Source organism: Canis lupus, chromosome 25 (assembly GCF_048164855.1).
Source record: "Canis lupus baileyi chromosome 25, mCanLup2.hap1, whole genome shotgun sequence".
NCBI lineage: Eukaryota > Metazoa > Chordata > Mammalia > Carnivora > Canidae > Canis > Canis lupus.
Window position 1 is genome coordinate 37,912,481 of NC_132862.1, and position 20,737 is coordinate 37,933,217.

General features: G+C 36.3%; 2 protein-coding genes across 10 annotated transcripts in view; one reads left to right on the forward strand and one right to left on the reverse strand.

The window, feature by feature from the left end:
- CLEC4D (C-type lectin domain family 4 member D) overlaps nucleotides 1-9,518 on the forward strand; it is a 40,507-nt gene extending 30,989 nt beyond the window's left edge. For 4 of the 9 annotated variants that reach the window (XM_072799144.1, XM_072799145.1, XM_072799146.1 and 1 more), the window contains 5 exons: nucleotides 1,655-1,741; nucleotides 4,451-4,555; nucleotides 5,547-5,698; nucleotides 6,735-6,850; nucleotides 7,135-9,115. In XM_072799144.1, coding sequence (XP_072655245.1) covers nucleotides 1,655-1,741; nucleotides 4,451-4,555; nucleotides 5,547-5,698; nucleotides 6,735-6,850; nucleotides 7,135-7,279 — 605 coding nt within the window. In that variant the 3' untranslated portion in view covers nucleotides 7,280-9,115. Of the gene's footprint in view, nucleotides 1-1,651; nucleotides 1,742-4,450; nucleotides 4,556-5,546; nucleotides 5,699-6,734; nucleotides 6,851-7,134 lie in introns of all 9 variants that reach the window. The other 5 variants (XM_072799140.1, XM_072799141.1, XM_072799142.1 and 2 more) reach the window with 3 other exon arrangements.
- A 358-nt stretch (nucleotides 9,519-9,876) lies between these two features.
- On the reverse strand, nucleotides 9,877-16,905 carry LOC140617539 (C-type lectin domain family 4 member E-like). Its single transcript, XM_072799149.1, has 6 exons — nucleotides 16,770-16,905; nucleotides 15,436-15,528; nucleotides 14,518-14,607; nucleotides 13,902-14,053; nucleotides 12,939-13,054; nucleotides 9,877-11,729 (listed from the first exon to the last, which is right to left on the reverse strand). The coding sequence occupies exons 1-6, from the start codon at nucleotides 16,804-16,806 to the stop codon at nucleotides 11,558-11,560; spliced, it is 660 nt and encodes a 219-aa protein (XP_072655250.1). The 5' UTR covers nucleotides 16,807-16,905; the 3' UTR covers nucleotides 9,877-11,557.
- Nucleotides 16,906-20,737: the final 3,832 nt, after the last annotated feature.

Genomic DNA, 20,737 nt, shown 5'->3' on the forward strand with positions numbered 1-20,737 from the left:
AAGTAATTTTTAAATTAATATTTTTGCTTCACCTCATCACTCCACCATGGCAGCCTTCAATGGGACCACATTGTACACTGGTCCTGAAATACATTTTTTTTAAAGATTTTATTTACAGGCAGAGGGACTCGATCCTGGGACTCCAGGATCATGCCCTGGACTGAGGGCGGCGCTAAACCACTGAGCCACGCAGCCTGCCCTGACATACACCTTTTTATGTAACAATATAAAATGTCTTGAAGACTTTTACTGTCAATACACACAAATATATAGGATTATTTTAATCACTGTGAAGAATTCCATCATAGAAATTCATCATAATTCAGAATATTTACTATTAATAATGCACATGCAATAATTGGTTTCTGGTGCTTTTTTCTACTTCCAAAAGTGCTACATTGAATATCCTTCCATATAAATAAGTTCAGTTATTCCTTTTTTAAAAAAAGATTTTATTTATTTATTTATTTATTTATTTATTTATTTATTTGAGAGACATAGAGAGAGAGCACACATGAGCAAGTGGGAGAGAGGGAGGCAGAGGGAGAGTGAGAAGCAGACTTCCTGCTCAGCAGGGAGCCCACCTTTTGACTTTTGATGTGGGGCTCCATCCCAGGACCCTGAGATCATGACCTGAGATTCAGGCAGATACTTAACTAACTGAGCCACCCGGACATCCAGTTCATTTATTTCTTTTTTATTTTATTTTATTTTATTTTATTTTATTTTAATTTTTTTCAGTTCACTTATTTCTAAATGATAGAGCTCTAGAATTGAAATTGTTGTGGCAAATGTAATTCATTTAAAAATTGATAAGTGCTTGGGATGTCTGGGTGGCTCAGCGGTTGAGTGCCTGCCTTTGGCCCAGGGCATGATCCTGGAGACCTGAGATGGAGTCCCACGTTGGGCTCCCTGCATGGAGCCTGCTTCTCCCTCTGCCTGTGTCTCTGCCTCTCTCTCTGTGTCTCTCATGAATAAATAAAATCTTTAAAAAAAAGTTGGTAAGTGCTGCTAACTTGATCTAACGGCTTTCTAATTTATAGTTTAGCATAAGCATGTATTTCCTCACCAGAAGAGTTTATCTCTCCTCAATCTTGCTGACACTGTGTATTTTCTATTTTCTTTTAAAAATCTCATATGTGAAAAATTATACCATAATATTGTAGTTTACATTTCTTTGAGCATACTTTTTTGTTTAATGACTGTTTATAATTTTAGCAAATTAAATTTTCAGCAAATTTCCTGGTCAGATTTTTGCTTAGTTTTCAAACTGATTTTTGAAATTCTCTATACAGTCTAGACATTAATATTGTGACAAATTTTTCTTTCATATGTCCCTTGTGTTTCAACATTTTTTTGTGTTATATAGATGTTTTAATTTTATGGACCCAAATTATCAATTTTTTATGATTTTCAGGTTTTCTGTCTTATAAAGACTTTCCATTCTAAAAAATTGTTTATATTTTTATGTATGTATGTATGTTTTTATCAGTAAGCTCTAAAATTGATTTATTCAGGAGGAAATCTTTAAGCTCTCCTCTAGATCTAAAGTATTATGATTTCATATTTAGCTTGCTCTTCAGTAGAATATTTTCCCGAGTTCTTGTGGCTGAGAAGACAATATATTTATTTATCTTTCCTTTTATCCTAGTAGGAGGCCAGCATCTGCAGCTGATCCCTTGGGCCACTGCTGTTTTTTTCATCTCACTTCTCAGTGCTTGTTTTATTGCAAATTGTTTGGGTAAGTTATTAACAGAAATGAAACTCTGTGAATTATTTCCCCAAACAACTTTCAAAAAGTTTCTCTAAGCCTTTTGTTATTTTGATTTTCTCCCAATATTTCAATCCATACTGCTTTTTAGGGTCTTGACTTTAAAATCCAGAGCTGCATTTTTAACCTTTGATGGTACTGTCTCGTGTCAGAGAATGAAAAATGGGAGTCAAACTCTTTTCTATACATACGAAGGTTGGTGACTGTAGTAAATCATGCCCCATTTTTGACTGAGATTATAAAGGGCTGCATCTTACCAGTAAACAGTAACCAGCAACAACCCAGCTTTCAGATGGACTGTAGTCTGGTTTTGAAAAGAAGAACAATTGAAAGATTTGTTCTTTCTAATAGCAAGACCTTGTATAAAGTTATTATAATTATGGTAATATTGTATAGGTGCAAGTACAGATAAATAGACCAGAGGAGAGGAATAGAGAGCTTAGTTACAGATCCTGCATGTATGAACTCTTTATATAAAACAGAAGGGGATACTGCAGTTATCAGGAAAGGACAATTTTGTTCAGTTCATGTGCTAGAGGACCATTGAGTATCCTTATTCAAAAAGTGAAATTGGTCTCCTGTCTTGTATTATGTACAAAATCAACCCGAGGTGGATTATTGGCCAAAATGTGAAAAGCAAATCAGTAGTGCTTTTTAGAAGATAAATGGAGAATATATTTATCCTCAAGGCAGAGAATGATTTCTTACTCGTGCTAGCCAATGGAGAAAATAAAGTAAGAATACTGTGCAACAGAAATATCAAGAAAGGGGATCCCTGGGTGGTGCAGTGGTTTAGCGCCTGCCTTTGGCCCAGGGCGTGATCCTGGAGACCGGGGATCAAATCCCACGTCGGGCTCCCGGTGCATGGAGCCTGCTTCTCCCTCTGCCTATGTCTCAGCCTCTCTCTCTCTCTCTGTGTGTGTCTGACTATCAAAAATAAATAAAAATTAAAAAAAAAGAAATATCAAGAAGGAAAACAGCCATAGGAGGTGTTTGTAATGCATGTAATGATTAAAAATTAGTGTACAGTATATATAAACAATACTTTCAAATCAATAGGAAAAACTCCTGACAATACAGCAGAAAAGTAGGCAAAATTTTGAACAGGTACTATAGAAAAGAAATTGGAAATGTTTAATAAACACATACAAAAATGTCAACCTCATTAGGTTTCAGGGAAATGAAAATTCAACTCACAATGAGATACCACTGCACAATACTAGGATGGCAACAATTAAAAAGTCTGGTACTATGAAATGTTGATGATGGTGTGGAGCAACTGGACCTCTGATGAGTTGCTGCCGATGGGAGCATAGAGCAGTACAACCAGCTTGGAAAACTTTGCCACACTGGGTGATATGCTATATGTTGGCAAATTGAACTCCAATTAAAAAAAAAGAAAGAAAACTTTGCCACTATCATAGTTGGCAATATATATATCCTACAACCAGCAATTCCACTCCTAGGCATGTATCCTACAGAGATGCATGCTTCTGTGCTCTAGGATGCATGGTCAAAATGTTCAAAAGTGGTATAATTCATAATAGTCAAACACTGGGAGCAATGCAAATATCTACCAGAAGAATATATAAATATATTTTAATTCATTAAGACAGTAGATCACTTTATAGCAATAAAAATGAATGGATTATGGTTATATGTAACAATATAGATAAATTTCAGAAATTACACTGAGCAAAAGCAGAACCAAAAGAGTACATATTTTATGATTTTATTTATTTAAAGTTCAAAAGTAGTCAAATGTGATCTGTATGGCTTAGGGATATGTTATTAAGTGGTAAAATTGTGAAGCAAAGCACAAAGTGATTACTTTAAAAGCCATGGCATAGTTATCTTTAAGAGAGAGGAAGTGGGTTGTATTTGGGATGTGAAGGCCATCTGGGGGTGTTGGCAATACTGTGTTTCTTAAGCTGGGTTGTTGTTACCTGAAGTGGTCACTTTTCAATAATTTGATAAACTGTACATTTGTGTTTTTCACTTCTTTGCACTCAGTTATATTTCTTTTTTTTTTTTTGCACTCAGTTATATTTCAAAGTAAAAATATTTATTTATATTTTTTAAGGGAGAGAGTGTGTATGAGTGGGGAGAGGTGGAGGGTTGAGGGAGAGAGAGAGAGAGAGAGAAACTTAAACAGGCTCCATGCCCAGCACAGAGCCCAATGTGGGGCTGGATCACACAACCCTGAGACCATGATCTGAGCCAAAATCAAGTCAGATGCTCAACCAAGTGAGCCAACCAGGCACCCCTCAAAGTAAAAATACGTAAAAGACCAATAAATGTATATAGCTCGTAAAACTTGGCAGAACTATCCTGGTGTTCACTAAAAATCTCCACTCGAACACATATTCTGATAGAAAAATATGCTTAAAAGCATATACACATGAAGGTTTGCAGAACTACTACCATAAAGCACAACATGGATAATATGATACTAAAAATATTAAATTTCAACAATTCTTTTCAACCTATTCACCTGGAGCTGGAACAAAGGACCTGGGAAGTAAGAATAGGGGATAGTTACCTTAACTCAGGAGAAGAGAAAGATCAGAGTGACCAACTCCCATTTCCCTAATTAAATGGTTATAGAAGAAAAGAAAACTAAAGCAACAACAACAACAAAACAAAACCAAAAAAGCTAACTCTTTTCCCTTTTGACAGTGACTCATCACAACTTTCTACGCTGCAGTAAAGGCATGGGAGTGTTCAAGTTACCAGAGTACCACACGAAGCTGATATGTACCAGAGAGATATCAAAATTGAAAGGTACAGATAGCAAAGGGCACAGGAGAATTTATTTCTTTCTTCCATTTCCATTCAGGTTCATGATCTGGATTTAAAGTTATCAGTACTGAGCAGCCCTGGTGGCTCAGCTGTTTAGCACCACCTTCAGCCCAGGGCCTGATCCTAGAGACCTGGGATCAAGTCCCACATCGGGCTCCCTGCATGGAGCCTGCTTCTCCCTCTGCCTGTGTCTCTGCCTCTCTCTCTCTCTCTCTCTCTCTCTGTCTCTCTGTCTCTCATGAATAAATAAATAAAATCTTAAAAAAAAATAAATAAAGTTATCAGTAGTAAACCAAGAGAGATTAAATCATAAGATGAGTATCTGGTGCAAGAGGGAATGTCAATAAATAGGAATAGATTTCTCATGACTGTAATCAGTTGTATAACTGGAGAATATAACTACATGTCTAAGGTCCATTTCCAGAAATCCAAAACATAATACTAATTTAATTTCATTTTCTTTTGATTCAGGTGTATCTTAAGGACTGTTTCCTGCTAGAATAGAGAGCTTTGCTGAAGTGACTTTCTTTCTTTTATTATGCGGGAACTTGTAAAACCTCATTTGGGAGGATGAGGAAACCCTTGAGAGTTCTATAGGTTCTTTACCCCCTTTAGATAAAATTTCCTGCAAAAGGCTTTGTTTTAGAAACACTTCATATATGAAGCAAATAGATGTAGGGACATTGAAAAATGATGATGTCTTCTAAGAGAATATCTTGTAATTTTCTTTTTATTTTTTTTATTTTTTTTTTCTTGTAATTTTCTTATAGTCACTATGTGATTCAGATACTTTTGTTCAAAAAATATTTAGAAATGTAATTTTCAGGATTTTTGAAAGAGGGGGAACGAATGATTTTGTGAATCCTGGTATTATTCCCCAAAATATTAACTGTATAGTTAACAGCATAGCTATGCAATCTGTTACAGATGAAATGCTCCTTTGTAAGTGATTTTTGTTTTAATTTCTCACCAGGGAGCAGGGGCAGTTGCTGTCCTTTTGGCTGGAGAGCCTTCCAGTCCAACTGCTATCTTCCTCTTAATGACAACAAGACCTGGGCTGAGAGTGAAAGGAACTGCACGAGTATGGGGGCTCACTTGGCCACCATCAGCACAGAAGCTGAGCTGGTATGTTAGGAGGCTCCCATCTGTCTCTCTGTTCATTTGAATCTCTTTGCAGAGAAAAAGGAATTTCTCTGCTCTGCGTCTATGCCTTTGCTTCATCTCTTTTATCTTCCTCTCTCCTTTTTCTTCATCTGGCCAATGTCTGGTCTTTCCAGATATGATTTTTGTGTCATTTCCTCCAGAAAAGTATCCTGACCACCTTCCCTTCTCCATCCTCCCTGTTCTAATTTGGAGATGCTTCCGTGTACTTTGTGCATTGTGTGATAATAGCTCTGAGCTTATCTGTTCTCTGCCCATTCACTTGGTAGAGGGTGGGGCCCTGCTTTTCTAATCTTTGCATCTCCAAAGTCCTGCACAGTGCTAAGCACACTGGATAGGTCTTGATAAAATGTTTGGTAAGTAAGTGAATAAATGAATGGTTTAATCAGGACTGAAATAGCTTCTTAGGAGAAAGCATAGGAAAAATAATTCAGTCGTATGGTTGTAATTCTAAATTTAAAAGAATTCTTAAGTTTAATTCAATTCTTTAAAAACAAATGTGTTTCCTCATCTAATATACATCCATATATGAACAAGAGCTCATAGTCTACCCTTTCCTAAGTTTGGGGGTTTTCCTGGAGGATTCTGTTCCAATGGCTTTGCAACCTATAGGCTCACTGACTCTTTGAATAAAATGGAACTTAATTTAATACACAAGCAATTAAAGAAGGCAATTTTAAAAATGAAAGTTTAAAAATTTGGATCCTATTAAGCACTGTGCTAAGGGATTTGCAAGTCTGATCTCACTAACTCTTCACAGAAACTCTGTGAAGTAGTAGAGTGGTCCCTTTTGAAGATGAGAAGTCTTGGGTTTGGTGAGATTAGAGCACTTACTAACATTACACAATATATGGGAGAGGCAGGGTTTGAAAGCAGATCTTACTGAAGACAGTGCTTTTGTGCTTAGCTGGTAATCTAGATCTTTTCCCTCTTTTCCTAACATAACAGTTATTAAATAACAAATGCAAATATACTTATAAAAATTTCTATTTTTATGCAGAACTTTATTATTCAATTTTTGGATAGACAGTTTTCATATTTCCTGGGACTTATAGATGAGAACCATGAAGGCCTGTGGTCGTCGGTGGACAAAACACCATTTAAACCAGATATTTTGTGAGTATATTGACTGGGGTGAAAGAGCTTTATAGGTAAAGGTGAGAAAATAGTAAGCAGAAATCATTTGGGCTGGAGTATACTGATGTAGAAATGCTTACTCAGAATAGAACACCATGTGTTGTGTAACCTTTATACTAATATACTACAATACTTCTATCAGACAGTGCAGCTCTAAAATTTTCACCAGAGGGATTTTCTCTGCATGTCCCCTGACCCTCACACACACACACACACACGCACACACACACATATATATGTTTGTTTGTTTTTTTTCATTTCAGATTTCGGCATGAGGATGAACCCAACAATCAGAAAGAAAATTGTGTTGTCCTTGTTAATGCTCAAGACAAATGGGCCTTGAATGATTTTCCTTGTAACTTTGAGACAAGAAGGATTTGTAAGTTACCTGGAACAGCATTCAACTAAAAACTTCCAAAGGAGTCATTGTGATGGGGACAGAAAAGAAGAACCAATTAGATTCAGGCAGAATGTACCTGTACCATTGGAACAGAGAAAACATGCTGGGAGAGTAGAACATTTTCAGTTAGGGTAGCCTTATTTATTTTTGTTCTGTTCATTCAAGATAATGTGTTTTTGTGTGGTATGGTGGCGGGACTCATCTTTACTATGAGAATTTGTTTTCATTAACTTTGCTTTCTTGATACTATATCAGAGCATTTACTTTTCAACTGGTGTGCATCAATTACATATTGAACAGAGTGGCTCCAATGATGCAGTCTCTTAGTCTTTGTTTTCCTCTACTCAGATTCTTAGCTTTTAAGATTCAAACATGAGGTATTCCAACTGGTAGTGGTATGCCTTTTTTTTTTACTCCAAATATGACAAACTCATTAAATTTTTAAAAAATATTTACTTATTTGAGAGAGAGAAAGAGAGGAGGAGCAGAGGAAGAGAGAGAATCTCAAGCAGATTCCCCACCAAGCACAAGTCCTGACATGGGATTGTGAGGCTCAATCTCACAACCCCGAAGTCATGACCTGAACTGAAATCAAGAGTCTAATGCTCAGCGAAATGAGCCACTCAGGCTCCCCCTAATCTATGTCTTGCAGTCTGATTATTTTTCATTACCTTTATGGTGACCAGCACAGACCATCTTTCTTACCTGGGTTATTACAGTGGACTTCTGACTGGTCTCCCTGTTTCTACCCTCAGCCCCTGTCAATGTTTCCAAGTCTCACAGCACTTCTCCTATTCTTCATAATTTCTTTAAGGCAGCTGATAGTAATTTCATAAAAATAAATGCAAAATTTATTAGGACATTGTGGTAGTCCTAGAAGTTTGAAACACTTACAAAATTTAAAAACTGGTTTTGTCTTTGAAAAAGAAAGATGTGTTAAAAAGGCAAACAGGAAAAAATATAAATAAAAGTATAAGTTAAATCTTCCACACTGAATTCCAGTCTCTTAAATGCCTCTTCAGAGAAACTATGATTATCATAGTTTTTTTTTTTAAAGATTTTATTTATTCATTCATGAGAGACACACACAGAGAGGCAAAGACATAGGCAGAGGGAGAAGCAGGATCCCCCTGCGGGGAGCCTGATGCAGGACTCGATCCCAGGACCTTGGGATCACAACCTGAGCTAAAGGCAGACATTCAACCACAGAGCCACCCAGACACCCCTGATTATCAGTTTCTTATATGTATTTCCATATATGTTTAAATATGTGTTAGATAAATGTATGTATGTATATAACCTACTATTTTTACACTGATGGAAACATTATCTACATCATCTTAAACATCTTGCCATTTTTTTCTCCCATAAATCTCAGAGGTTTTTGTTTGTTTTTTCATCATGGTAAGTATACTCTTTGATCCCCATCCCTTCTTTCCCCTTTTCCCTACCACCTCCCTTCTGGTAACCATCAGTTTGTTCTCTATAGTTAAGAGTCTGTTTCTTGGTTTGTTTCTCTCTCTCTTTCTTTTCCTTTGTTCATTTGTTTTGTTTCTTAAATTCCACATATGAGTGAGGTCATATGGTATTTATCTTTCTCTGGCTGACTCATTTCGCTTAGCATAATACTGTCTAGCTCCATCCACTTGTGCAAATGGCAAGATTTCCTTTTTTATGGCTGAATTATATTCTGTTGTATATATGACACATCTTCACTATCCATTTATCACTGGATAATTAGACCTGGGCAGAATGTATCTGTACCATTAGAACTTGGGTACTTCTGTAGTTAGGCTATGTAGATAATGCTGCAATAAACATAGGCATGCATATATACCTTTGAATTAGTGTTTTTGTATTCTTTGAGTAAATACCCAGGAGTGTGATTACTAGATCATAGAGTAGTTCTATTTTTAATTTTTTGAGGAACCACCATACTGTTTTCCACAGTGGCTGCACCGGTTTGTGCTCCCACCAACAGTGCAAAAGGGTTCCTTTTTCTCCACATCCTTGCCAACACTTGTTTCTTTTGTTTTTGAGTTTAGCCTCCTGACAGGTGTGAAGTGGTATCTCATTGTTTTTTTCTATTTGTATTCCCCTGATGATGAGCAATTTTGAGCATATTTTCATGTGTCTGTTGGCCACCTGGATGTCTTCTTTCTTTGGGGAAATGTCTATTCATGTCTTCTGCCCATTTTTAATTGGATTTTTTTTTTTTTTTGGTAAACATCTGGCATTTTTTTTTTTTTTCATTTTTTACTTAAAAATACCGTTTGGAAAATATTTTATACCCTGTTCCGTATAAGCAAATAGTATTTCATTATATTAGTATATCCTAATCTGAAATAATCTTTAAGTGGCAAAAATATTTCCATTATATAATAAAAATCAAGAAAATAATGGCTGTGAAACAAACCATGAGAACAATCCTAGTTCAGATCAGAAAAAGAAGACAGTTTCAAGAGGATTTCTTTTCCTCATGAAAATATGGGACTGATAAACTGTATTTGAATACATTAAGAGGTGATGTACAATTCTGCATAGTTAAGGGATGCATTATTAATCAGTACATAGAAAACTGGATAAATAACAAATACTGCCAATATTAGCTATACAAAAAGCAAAATTTTTTTTTTCCAGCACCAAAAATCAGTTTTTTAATAAAGGATGCCAAGGTCACATTACCCTCTTGAATACATTAAGAGAAAAGATTCCATAGAGAAAAGATTCCATTCCAGATCCCACCCTAAGCAAAATGTTTTTAAGGAAGTATATAATATAATCATGATACAGTACAAGATTCAGCTGTGAATAATATTTACATATGTATAACATATCTGTAAAAATTTTTGATAATGAGTATGTATCATTTTTACCAAATGTATTAGAATGATTTTTCTTTAAAATATTCAGAGGCCCAAATGGTAATATTTATATCTTAACAATAGTTTACTTTGGGAATATTGTCTTGGGAATACAGATAATTACTTACTCTTTTATATTTTGTAACTTCTGGCTTTTCTGGTATCTAAGTATTTTTGTAGGCCCTATTGTAAAATATTATATTTTAAAATAGTTTCAACCAGATGATCTACCCCTCAGAATTTTCCAGATAAATAACTTTAAGCACGAAACTCTGATTGTTTCTTTTCTTGCTGAACTTGAAGACAAAGTTAATTGTATAATAAATTATAAATGTATGGTGAAATAATGTGTACTGATACTTGCATATATCTTTTAGTATTGAAGTAAAATTTAAAATATCAAATTATACCCTACAGAGAAACAATGGTGAACAAAAGTATTTCCATAGGTCTTTCAGTGTGTCCTCATTGATGTTTATAATTTGAAAAAAGGGAATTAGAAAGTAGAAGATACATATACTGGATTACTTTTAGGTTGAATGACTTTTGGTTTAAAGGCATTTTGGTTTCAAAACCACATATGGTCACTTAATACCTTAGAGGAATAAACATTTGTAAGGAAAAATATATTTTATATTAATGTCCATGAATTAATGATGTATGAATTTTGAGGGTCTCTTTGTCAAGCTGTGTGCAAGAAACATGGTTATTAAAGGTGCTATGTTCCTGAAATATTCTTGAGTAACCTTATCAGTATTGAAAAAATAATATGCAAGAAGTGAATAGGCTTGAGGTAGGAAATTGTCAAGCTGAATGTTCTCTTAGAACAATTTGACTGTTGGACCCTGGCCCTAGCTGAGGAATAGCCACAAATTCAGGTGAGATTCAGTTATTCAGTGGAAGAGAATAAAGAGAAAAGGGAGGTGCTGTGTTGAATAGACTGAGTAATAGTCTGTTTGGAGCTGAAGCTTAGCATGGCCTGCTCCTAGCGAGACGCAGTAAAGGTCTTTAGCTAGAAGTCCACATGTCTTTGGAGCAGGAGTAAGTTTCATGACTTGAAGGAGTCTTACTCACTGTACAGGAAAGCATAGTTGAGGGTACATGCTTGGGCAGGGGTAAAAATGAATGAAGCAAATCCTGCCAAAAGGAGCATTCTTTTCTTTTCCCAGTATTTGTTAGAGAATTGCTTGGTGAGTTTTGAGAAGTCCTGAAACTAATATGAAGAAAAATGCATGTCAATCAGTATCACAAATTATAACATTTAAAACTACTTATTTTATATCAAAAGCAACACAGTCCTTACGAAGTCCCTATGAAGTCCTCATTAAGTGCAGCACATGCAGCACATACTTCTCTCATGCTGGAGTTATATTCATGCTCTTTTTCCTCCGTATTTATGCATTTAAGTTGTGCTTTCTGTTCTTAGAGAATTTTTTTGTTGCTTGAAACATTTATTTCTGGCATTTCACAAATCCGAAACATGTTGAAGAAACAGGGAACATCATTCCAGTTTTTCCTTGGATTTGAAGAGTCTCGAATGGTGGCACAGTCCTCCACTGTAACTATATTATTGGGCTCCCCTACATCCCAGAAGCTAAAAGAGAGTAATGCAGGAGATTTAAAATCCCAGCTACAAGAATCCAAGTGACCTAATGTGCTAGACAAATTACATTTGTTCTGTGTAACTTCACAACAGTTTTGTTAGTTAGGCATTATAATCTCCATTTTAATGATGAGAAAAAGGAGTCCCAGAAAAGCTGAACCATTTGTCTAAGTCAATAGAGTTTATGAGTAGCGAAGCTGAACTGGATCTTCCTGACTTTCTATTTTGTCATGCTCCCTCATGAATGTAGGCTCATAATGAGAAGTTACTGATATTCTGATGGATTTGTTTCCTTCGCACTCAATATCACATCTTACATTTGGTTCCCTTTATTACACATCAAGTTGGTGTTAACTTTGGTACATGCTTCAGTGGTGCTCCAGGGCTGTTGTGAAGCAACTTTCTAAAGTCTCCATCCAACTGGACTATTCTCTTAGGACTGACCTGAACCATCTCGACCTTTCATTTCCTCAAATGCTAAGTGAAGATTGATAATGTCAGTGTATCTCAGAATGGTGTAATTTACGTAAAAATGAAATAATGAGGGGATCCCTGGGTGGCTCAGCGGTTTAGCGCCTGCCTTTGGCCCAGGGCGAGATCCTGGAGTCCTGGGATCAAGTCCCACGTCAGGCTCCCGGCATGGCACCTGCTTCTCCCTCCTCCTGTGTCTCTGCCTCTCTCTCTCTCTCTCTCTCTCTCTCTCTCTCTATCATGAATAAATAAATAATCTTTTTAAAAAATGAAATAATGAATGAGATAAAAACTGAAAACTCCAAAGTGTTGTGCTCTAATGATGTAAGGTCATTATTAAAGAGAAAAGAGACATTATTTCAAGGGGCTTCCATGCTTTCACTCCATAAATCTGCTTTCTCAAATCACTATTTTTGTCTCATTTACTAGTTTGGGGCATAAGACTCTGAACTACACTCTTTCTCTCTGCTGCATTTCCAGTGAATTAGTCTTTAATTCTAACCCTCTCCTTATTTTCATCTGTTATTTACCCTTTATTCAAATAGTCTCAGAAAGTGGGAGCACTAGATCCTTATGCTTTCTTCATCTATCTTCTTGCATGTAATATCACCAAGAGTTGACCTGAAAATATCTCATGGAACAGAAGGAGGTTCTGAGAACTCCCCTAAACAATGGTCTAACTTCGAGATTTAAGACAGCGTTAAAATTCTTCTGCGAGAAAGAAATTACCTCAGAGATTCTGTGAAAGGTGTGCCATCTACCCATTGCCATTGACCCTCTTTCACCTGGTCTGTCAGTCCAATATAAAACTCTTTCCTCTTAGGTTTCGCAAAGAAAAGGAATTCCTATGGAAGCAACACATTAAAAAAAAAAAAAAAAGATCAATTGTTTCAATTTTGAACAAATGTTGAAGGTAATTGTTATTAAAAGTGATAAAGCAGGACCCAGACTACAGATGATAGATAAGTGGCTCTGAAATTGTAAGATCATGGAGAATTCTCTCCTAATTTTTTTTATGGTGGTAAAAACATACATAACGTACATCTTTAACAGAGAAGGAGGTTCTCAATATCTCATTCAAAGTTTATCTACTGTTATTTGTAGCAAAATTTACTGTATATATACATCATAAACATTATTAATCGCAGCTTAAAGATAGTAGACATATCCTTGACATATCTGACATAATCATATGATATGTTCATCAACGTAATAGCCATTCTAAAATGAACTGCCAGGTGATCCCCGGGGGGCTCGGCGGTTTGGCGCCTGCCTTTGGCCCAGGGCACGATCCTGGAGTCCCGGGATCGAGTCCCGCATCAGGCTCCCGGCATGGAGCCTGCTTCTCCCTCTGCCTGTGTCTCTGCCTCTCTTTCTCTCTCTGTGTGTCTATCATAAATAAATAAATAAATCTTTAAGAAAAATAAAACATAAAATGAACTGCCAGCCCTTTTTTCCCCATCTTACTGATAAAGAAGCTAAACACAGAAATGCCTTTTTTAAAAAAAGCTCTTCTGATAATGAAAATAGAGTAGTATCTACTTACAGAAATAGTAGGAATAGCACACATTTTAATACATTTATTTAACAAATAGTAATTACGGGCTAAACACTATATACATGTACGAAGAAAGAATAGATCCTATGAAGAAGGTTACACTGACACCAGAGGAGTCAATGCACTCCAACTACCTGCTCCTCCTGTGTGTTGATAACAACCAGATGAGCTCCCATGTTGGAGCAGTTTTTTAAACTCGATGTCCAGGACATAGTATTAGTAGAAAAGAGGTAGCAGCTAGATTGAAAATGTACCCAGTCTGACGGACAGCAATTCTTGACTGAACCTAGGAGAGAAGTTTCCATGAGTGTCCTAGCCCAGAGGAGCGCCATGTAGCATTCTTCTAAGCCTTGGAACAAGACTATATATATAGGAACTTTGGGAGTATATTTTTGAGATTTCCAAATTCCCTATTCTATATATATTTTTTTCTCCTTCACCTCATTGGAAGCAAGTGAGGAGTAAAATGAAAGTGCATTTCTGAAGATAATATCTTCCACTTCTAGATTTTCTGTTCAGACATACATCAAATTTATTCTAAAAGTTTTCTATCATATCCCCCAAATCTCCTTGAACTTCTTACCACCAATTCCTCGGCATTCTCATATAGTACAGGCAAGATTTTACATTTTGTTTTTGAAAAACAGGACATCCTCCAACTACTTTACTCATCCTCAAATCAATCTAGAAGCCAAAAAAAAAAAGTGTTGATATATAAATGTTGATGTTCAAATTTGAGGACTATTATACCCAATCCGTCATTGGAGCAGGAGAAGTCCATGAAAGCCTCATGTAGCTGGAACTTATTCTCGTCACAGAGTTGAAAGTTATGATATGTCACTGTAAGGAAAGGGGCAGCGTTAATGTTCATTCCTCTTGAAAAAAAATAAATTTGATCATTTTTGTATTTAAAACAAAAGTATCAATAATCATGATTTTTTTTCTTTTCCTTCTTTCTTTTTCCCTTCTTTTTTTACACTCTTTGTCCTTCTACATGGAGAGGCACTGAGATTTACTTACTCAAAGAAAGAAGAAGGAATTCACATTAAAAAAAAAAAAGATTCTATTTATTCATTCATGAGAGACACAGAAAGAGAGGCATAGACACAAGCAGAGGGAGAAGCAGGCTCCATGCAGGAGCCTGATGTGGGACTTGATCCCAGGACTCCAGGATCACACTCTGAGCTGAAGGCAGATGCTCAAGCACTAAGCCAACCAGGCGTCCTGAGGGAATTCACATTTTATGGTTTTCCTGATTTATGAAGACAAACGTACTCAATCTGTGGTCCCAAAACCCAGAGAAAACAAATACGTTTTCACTCTTATGCCTACCCTTCCTTCCTTTCTTTCAGAAAGTGATTTTGTCATGTCTCTGGCTAGGATCCCATAGAGAAGTTTACCCTAATGATAGGAGGGAATACAAAGGAGAAGACTCAAGGCCACCAAAGAGATGAAAAAAAATGTCTATCATGAGAAATGTGTCAGAGGTTGCTGAGATGGGGTAACCATTCTGTAGTATTTGGGATTCTAGTTGAGCAATAATCTCCAGAGAAATAGGGAAGAAAGTGGAACAGAAATATCCTTTGGGGGAGAAAAGAACCCCCAGGCAACAAGAAAGGTTTATCCTAATATTCACCAGGGAGATTAAACTTGCCCTTTAGAACTCACCAAGACATCTGGTGATAAAACAGACACTTAGCAGTAGAATGGAGACCCCAGCAATTGTCCTTAAGAGCACTTGGGAAGAGAAGCATCCTCTCTCTGTAGAAATAAATATGCAAACATGGTCAATCTTCCCCTTGCAAGATACAAAAGAGATTTGTTTTTTCTTTTTAAGATTATTAAATTTAAAAGTTAATTAAATTTTTAAATTAAATAAGTTTAAAAAACCTTATTTATTCATGAGAGGCACAGAGACACAGGAAGAGCGAGAAGCAGGCTCCCTGTGAGGAGCCCGATACGGGACTTGATCCCAGGACCCTGGGATCACAACCTGAACATAAGGTAGATGCTCAACCACTGAGCCTCCTAGGTGCCCTACAAAAGATATTCTTATTCAACCACTTCTTTCCTTCCACTTGCACTGTTCTATATGGAGTAATTCTCCAACTTCAGCATGCATCAGAATCATTTAGACAGTTGGTTGGAACACAGATGATGGCACCTCACCTCTAGAGTTAACAATTCATTAAACCTGGTAGGGAGCCAACAAGTTCCCAGAAGCTGCAAAAGCTACTGGTCTGGAAACCATCTTTCGGAACCACTAGAATAAACCATTGCTAATCTTTTTTTTTTTTTTAAAGATTTTATTTATTTATTCATGATAGAGAGAGAGAGAGAGGCAGAGACACAGGCAGGGGGAGAAGCAGGCTCCATGCAGGGAGCCCAACATGGGACTTGATCCCAGGACTTAGGATCATGCCCTGGGCTGAAGGCAGGCGCTTAAACTGCTGAGCCACCCAGGCTGCCCTAAACCATTGCTAATCTTAAGACTCATGACCCGAGAGAGATGTGCAACTTTTCCTTCCTAAGCCTCTCAGGTTTCGACCCTTCTTTGTCTTTCCCTTTCTCCCTCTCATCTTCTCTGTTCTTCTTGTTTCTTCCCTACTCTCCTTTTCCTGGTGTCTCGTTTCCCAAGCCCTCTGTAAATCAATTCAGATAAAATGTAGGCCATCTTCTAGTGGTTCCCCTCCTCCTCCTTCCTGACACACATTTTACAGACAAGGAAAGTGGGTTCCAGAGAAGTGAGGTGACTTGCCCAAGGCGACACAGGGAAAAGGTGGGCAGAGCAGTCTGATTTAGCTCTCCCTGGAATCCAGTCAGTGATCCTCAGTATAATATACCATCCCTGACCACTGCCTCAGCTTTCTCTCTTGGGTTCTGTCTCTGTCTTCCTTCTTTTGCTCTGGTGGAGACTTTTCTATTGTCCCATCCCTCAAAATATTTATCACCTCTTCCCAAAGGAAAGATCTACAATAGAAAGGGAGAGTTGCAAATTTTACCTGTGCCTTGGGATATAGATGGTTGGGATGAATTCATTTTCTCTCTCTCTCTCTCCCTCTCCTTCGCTTGTCAGTTTCTGAGTCCAGAAGTACTTTGTTAGTAAGATTCAAGGAAAACGAATCTTTTTTCTTTTTCTTTTCTTTTCTTTTTTTTTTTTTTTTTTTTTTTTAGGAAGTGTGACCTTAAGACATAATAATATGAACATGTTCTGTGGTTTTGCATTTCAGTCAGTGTTTCCTTTATTGCATAAGGATGAAAAGAAAAGGGAACTTACTGGATGACATGTCTGTCTTCTCATTTTAGGAAACACAAAATGGGGAAATGGTGAGGTGGTTAAGTAGCATCAGAAATGGGCTGAGCCTGTAGATACACCAAGGGCTTAAAAATACTGTTTTGTTTTGGTGGATAAAATGTCTCTACTTTCCTTCAGACCTCACCCATCCTTTAGTTTGTCCTTGACATTTGTGAGGCTGACCTCTACATTTCCAATTTCACTTTCCATCCTTACCACCACACATTTGTTAACAAGGGACAGAACCACACTTGGCACAGAGCTAGGCATACAGTACATGCATTTACAACTTAGCCATGTGAATTCCTTTTCCTATTTTATGGCTTTGTTTTTTCTTTCTCCTTCACTGGCATCTCTTGAACCTTCTTGATTTCTCTCACGCTTGTGTATGTTGTATTGTGGATTTATATCTCTTCTATCAAAGTGCTCACCACTATGCAATCTCACAGGTCCATCCCAGCTGAATCACCTCATGTGGTGTGACTACTTTGAAATTCAGCTCCATTCCTATGTCAAAACACAGCTTCCGGAAACTTCAAGACTCAGCAGATAGTGTCATTCTATTCTACTGAATTATTTGAGGATTTTTGTTTTGTATTGGTGCCTATATTAGGAGAAATAAATTTGAATGTCAGAAGAAGCAATTTCAATTAGACAGGGGGGCACCTGGGTGGCTCAGTGGTTGAGCATCTGCCTTTGGATCAGGTCATGATCCCAGGACCCCACAGGGAGCCTACTTCTCCCTCCACTTATAGCTCTGCACCCACCCCTTCACCCTGTCTCTCATGAATAAATAAATTATATCTTAAAAAATTCAATTAGACATGAAAATATAATGTTTCTCTGGAAGGTTAGGTAGATGTAGTAGTGTTCCACTCCCTTCCATAAAAATACTTAAGAACAGGATCAAACTGGTCTCTATTGATGAAAATTCACAAGTGTCAGGAGGCATTAGTAATATACATATATGACCTGGTAATCAGTACACTGTGACTCACAGATTTCACATCTTAGAAAATATCCTTGTTCTCAAAGGGACTTTTTATTGTTTCGATGTATTACGCAATTTCTTCTGCATCCTTTATTTTACAGTTATGTAGATTTTTTTTAAAAGTTAAAAAATTCTACATGTATATTTTATAAAAGATATGCATATCTAACATGGGTTTTATCAGCCAATTGCTTTTGACTGGTAAAAAGAAATTATCTAGTGGATGGGTTAAACGAATTATTAAATGATGAATCATAGTGACTACAGTCCATGATTTATTAATTATGATCAATCTGTAATAACAAATATCAAGAAACAATTATATGTTAATTTTATGAACATGCAATTGACTAATGTTAATAATCAACAAATTAATATCTTACTAGTCAAAATACATGTATATTTTATCCTTTGTCACTTTTTCCAAATTATAAAAGCAATATTTTTATTGTCAATAGTACGAGAAAAATGTGGCAAGTAAAAGAACTCCCATCTGTGCTAAGTGCACCCTTCTAAAGTCAACCAAGCTTAATACTATACATTAATGTCTCAATGTGTATACATGCTTAAAGTATATACCTTGAGACATTTTCCAAGCTTAAGTCAAGTTTATATAATATATTGCTTATTTTTGGTCAAATGAGATCATACCTGCAATATTTTTATGTTTTAAAAATCACTTTTATAGTCACCAATGTATTTAGGTATCTATCTTAACTCTATTGTTTAAACTTTTTCTGTAATCTATAAACCAGGCACAAATAATTTATAGTTTTTCCTTCCTCTTACACATGAGGTCATGGCTACCTTTATATATATTTGCAGGTGCACATCTTTTGGCTCAATGATACATGCCAAATGTTAAAAATAATTATTTGACTTGAGCTTTCATCATAGAATAACATTATAAGCCATAACCATAAATATAAAATTTTATCTGAAGGCAATTTTCTTTGCAATTGAATATTAAACCTTATTAAGTAAATGTAACACAATGGCATTACATTTGGGAGCACTGATTGCTTGACAGAGCAGCTGGTACATGACTCATGCAATCAGTATGCTGCTATATTTTTGTGTGATATAAACTTCCTCTTCACTGTGGGAGAATAGAGAACAAGATATTTTTGGACACTTTACTCTTCTGGAATCTCTTATTGCTACTCTTTAACAACAATAAGAATTTCTTTCTGTTTCAAATATGATTTTCCATGAATTTTGTTAAGCAAGATTTTGGAACTTTTCTGCCTATGAAATTGCAAGATGGCAAAATTGATATTCTGCTGTTAATTCATCTGTGTAAAATGTGAAAAATTCCCATGTAGAATTTAACTTAAAAGACCTGTCACCTAAATGGAAGTTAAATAACAAAACAAATGACTTATTTCATCTTTAAAGATTTTAACGTCTTTCAGAGGTATTCTGCAAAGATTAAATGCTATAATTAATTTCTGTTACATTTGTATTATTAGCTCACATTTTATAAATGTATGTGAAGCATATTATTTAAATTTTTCTGAAAAATTTTATTAAAGCTATGAGACATTGTACTCCTCATTTTCTTTAGAGATTTATTTATTTATTTATTTATTTATTTATTTATTTATTTATTTGAGAGAGAGAAAGAGCATGAGTAGGAGGGGCAGAGGGAGAGGGAGGGAGAGAATCTTAAGCAGACTCTTCATTGAGAGGGGAGCCCAACACAGGGTTCCATCTCATGACCCTGAGATCATGACCTAAGCTGAAACCGAGTCAGACGTTTAACCAACTCAGCCACCCAGGTACATCTGCACTCCTTTTTAGTATTTGTATTCACTACCAACTTTCCTATGTATTTTTTAATTAAAAAAAAAAAAGAACTTTAGAAGAGAGATTATGAAGATATAACTATTTGAAATGGTAGCTGTAATGATGATTAGATCATAATGCACATTCCTTAGTGAATTACTTGGCATGCAGGTCCCAAGCCTTCAATTAAGTGGGGCTATCTCTTCCCTGACCCTCCCTTCCCCCTCAACCTCTCCTTTCCCATCCCCTCCCTTTCAGTTTAGTTCTGTTGGGAGCAGATTGGGAAGAGGCTGCTACAGGTCTCTTGAAGACTCAGTCAGAGATGAGCAAAGTCACGGGAATAGCATGTAAAACACATGAAAGAAGCAAGCATCTTCTAAGGCCTAATGAATTCTATTTGGGGGACAAGAACAAGTTATTCATTTGCTTTTTCCCATGCTGGTCCCAATTTGATGCTACTGCCTCTGGTTCTAAAAATTCTGCTTTGGGCTTCAGTCAGCTCTCACTGTATTTTGGCAGCTGAAAAATCAAATCTCTTTCCTCTGGCAATAGAACCTCTCTGTGAAGCTATCTTTGATACGTTGATAATGTTGCCCTTGTGCTTCTTATATATCTCAATAAAGGAAAGTGTTATTTCCTATCACAAATTCAATTATCATCTTTTTCCTCAGTTTATAATCAACAGTGGCCTTAAATGTTTGAGATTTACTATGTGAGCTCTATGATATTTACCAAGAGAAAGGCAAATGCACAGGGAATGGAGGAGAATGTCGGAGCTCAATGCAGTGATCTAATATAATACATTCATTCACAAACATGATACTATGTCCCAAATAGGAGGGATTATTTGCTGGAGATCATAAATATTGAGTGACAGAACAAGATTTAAGACCCAG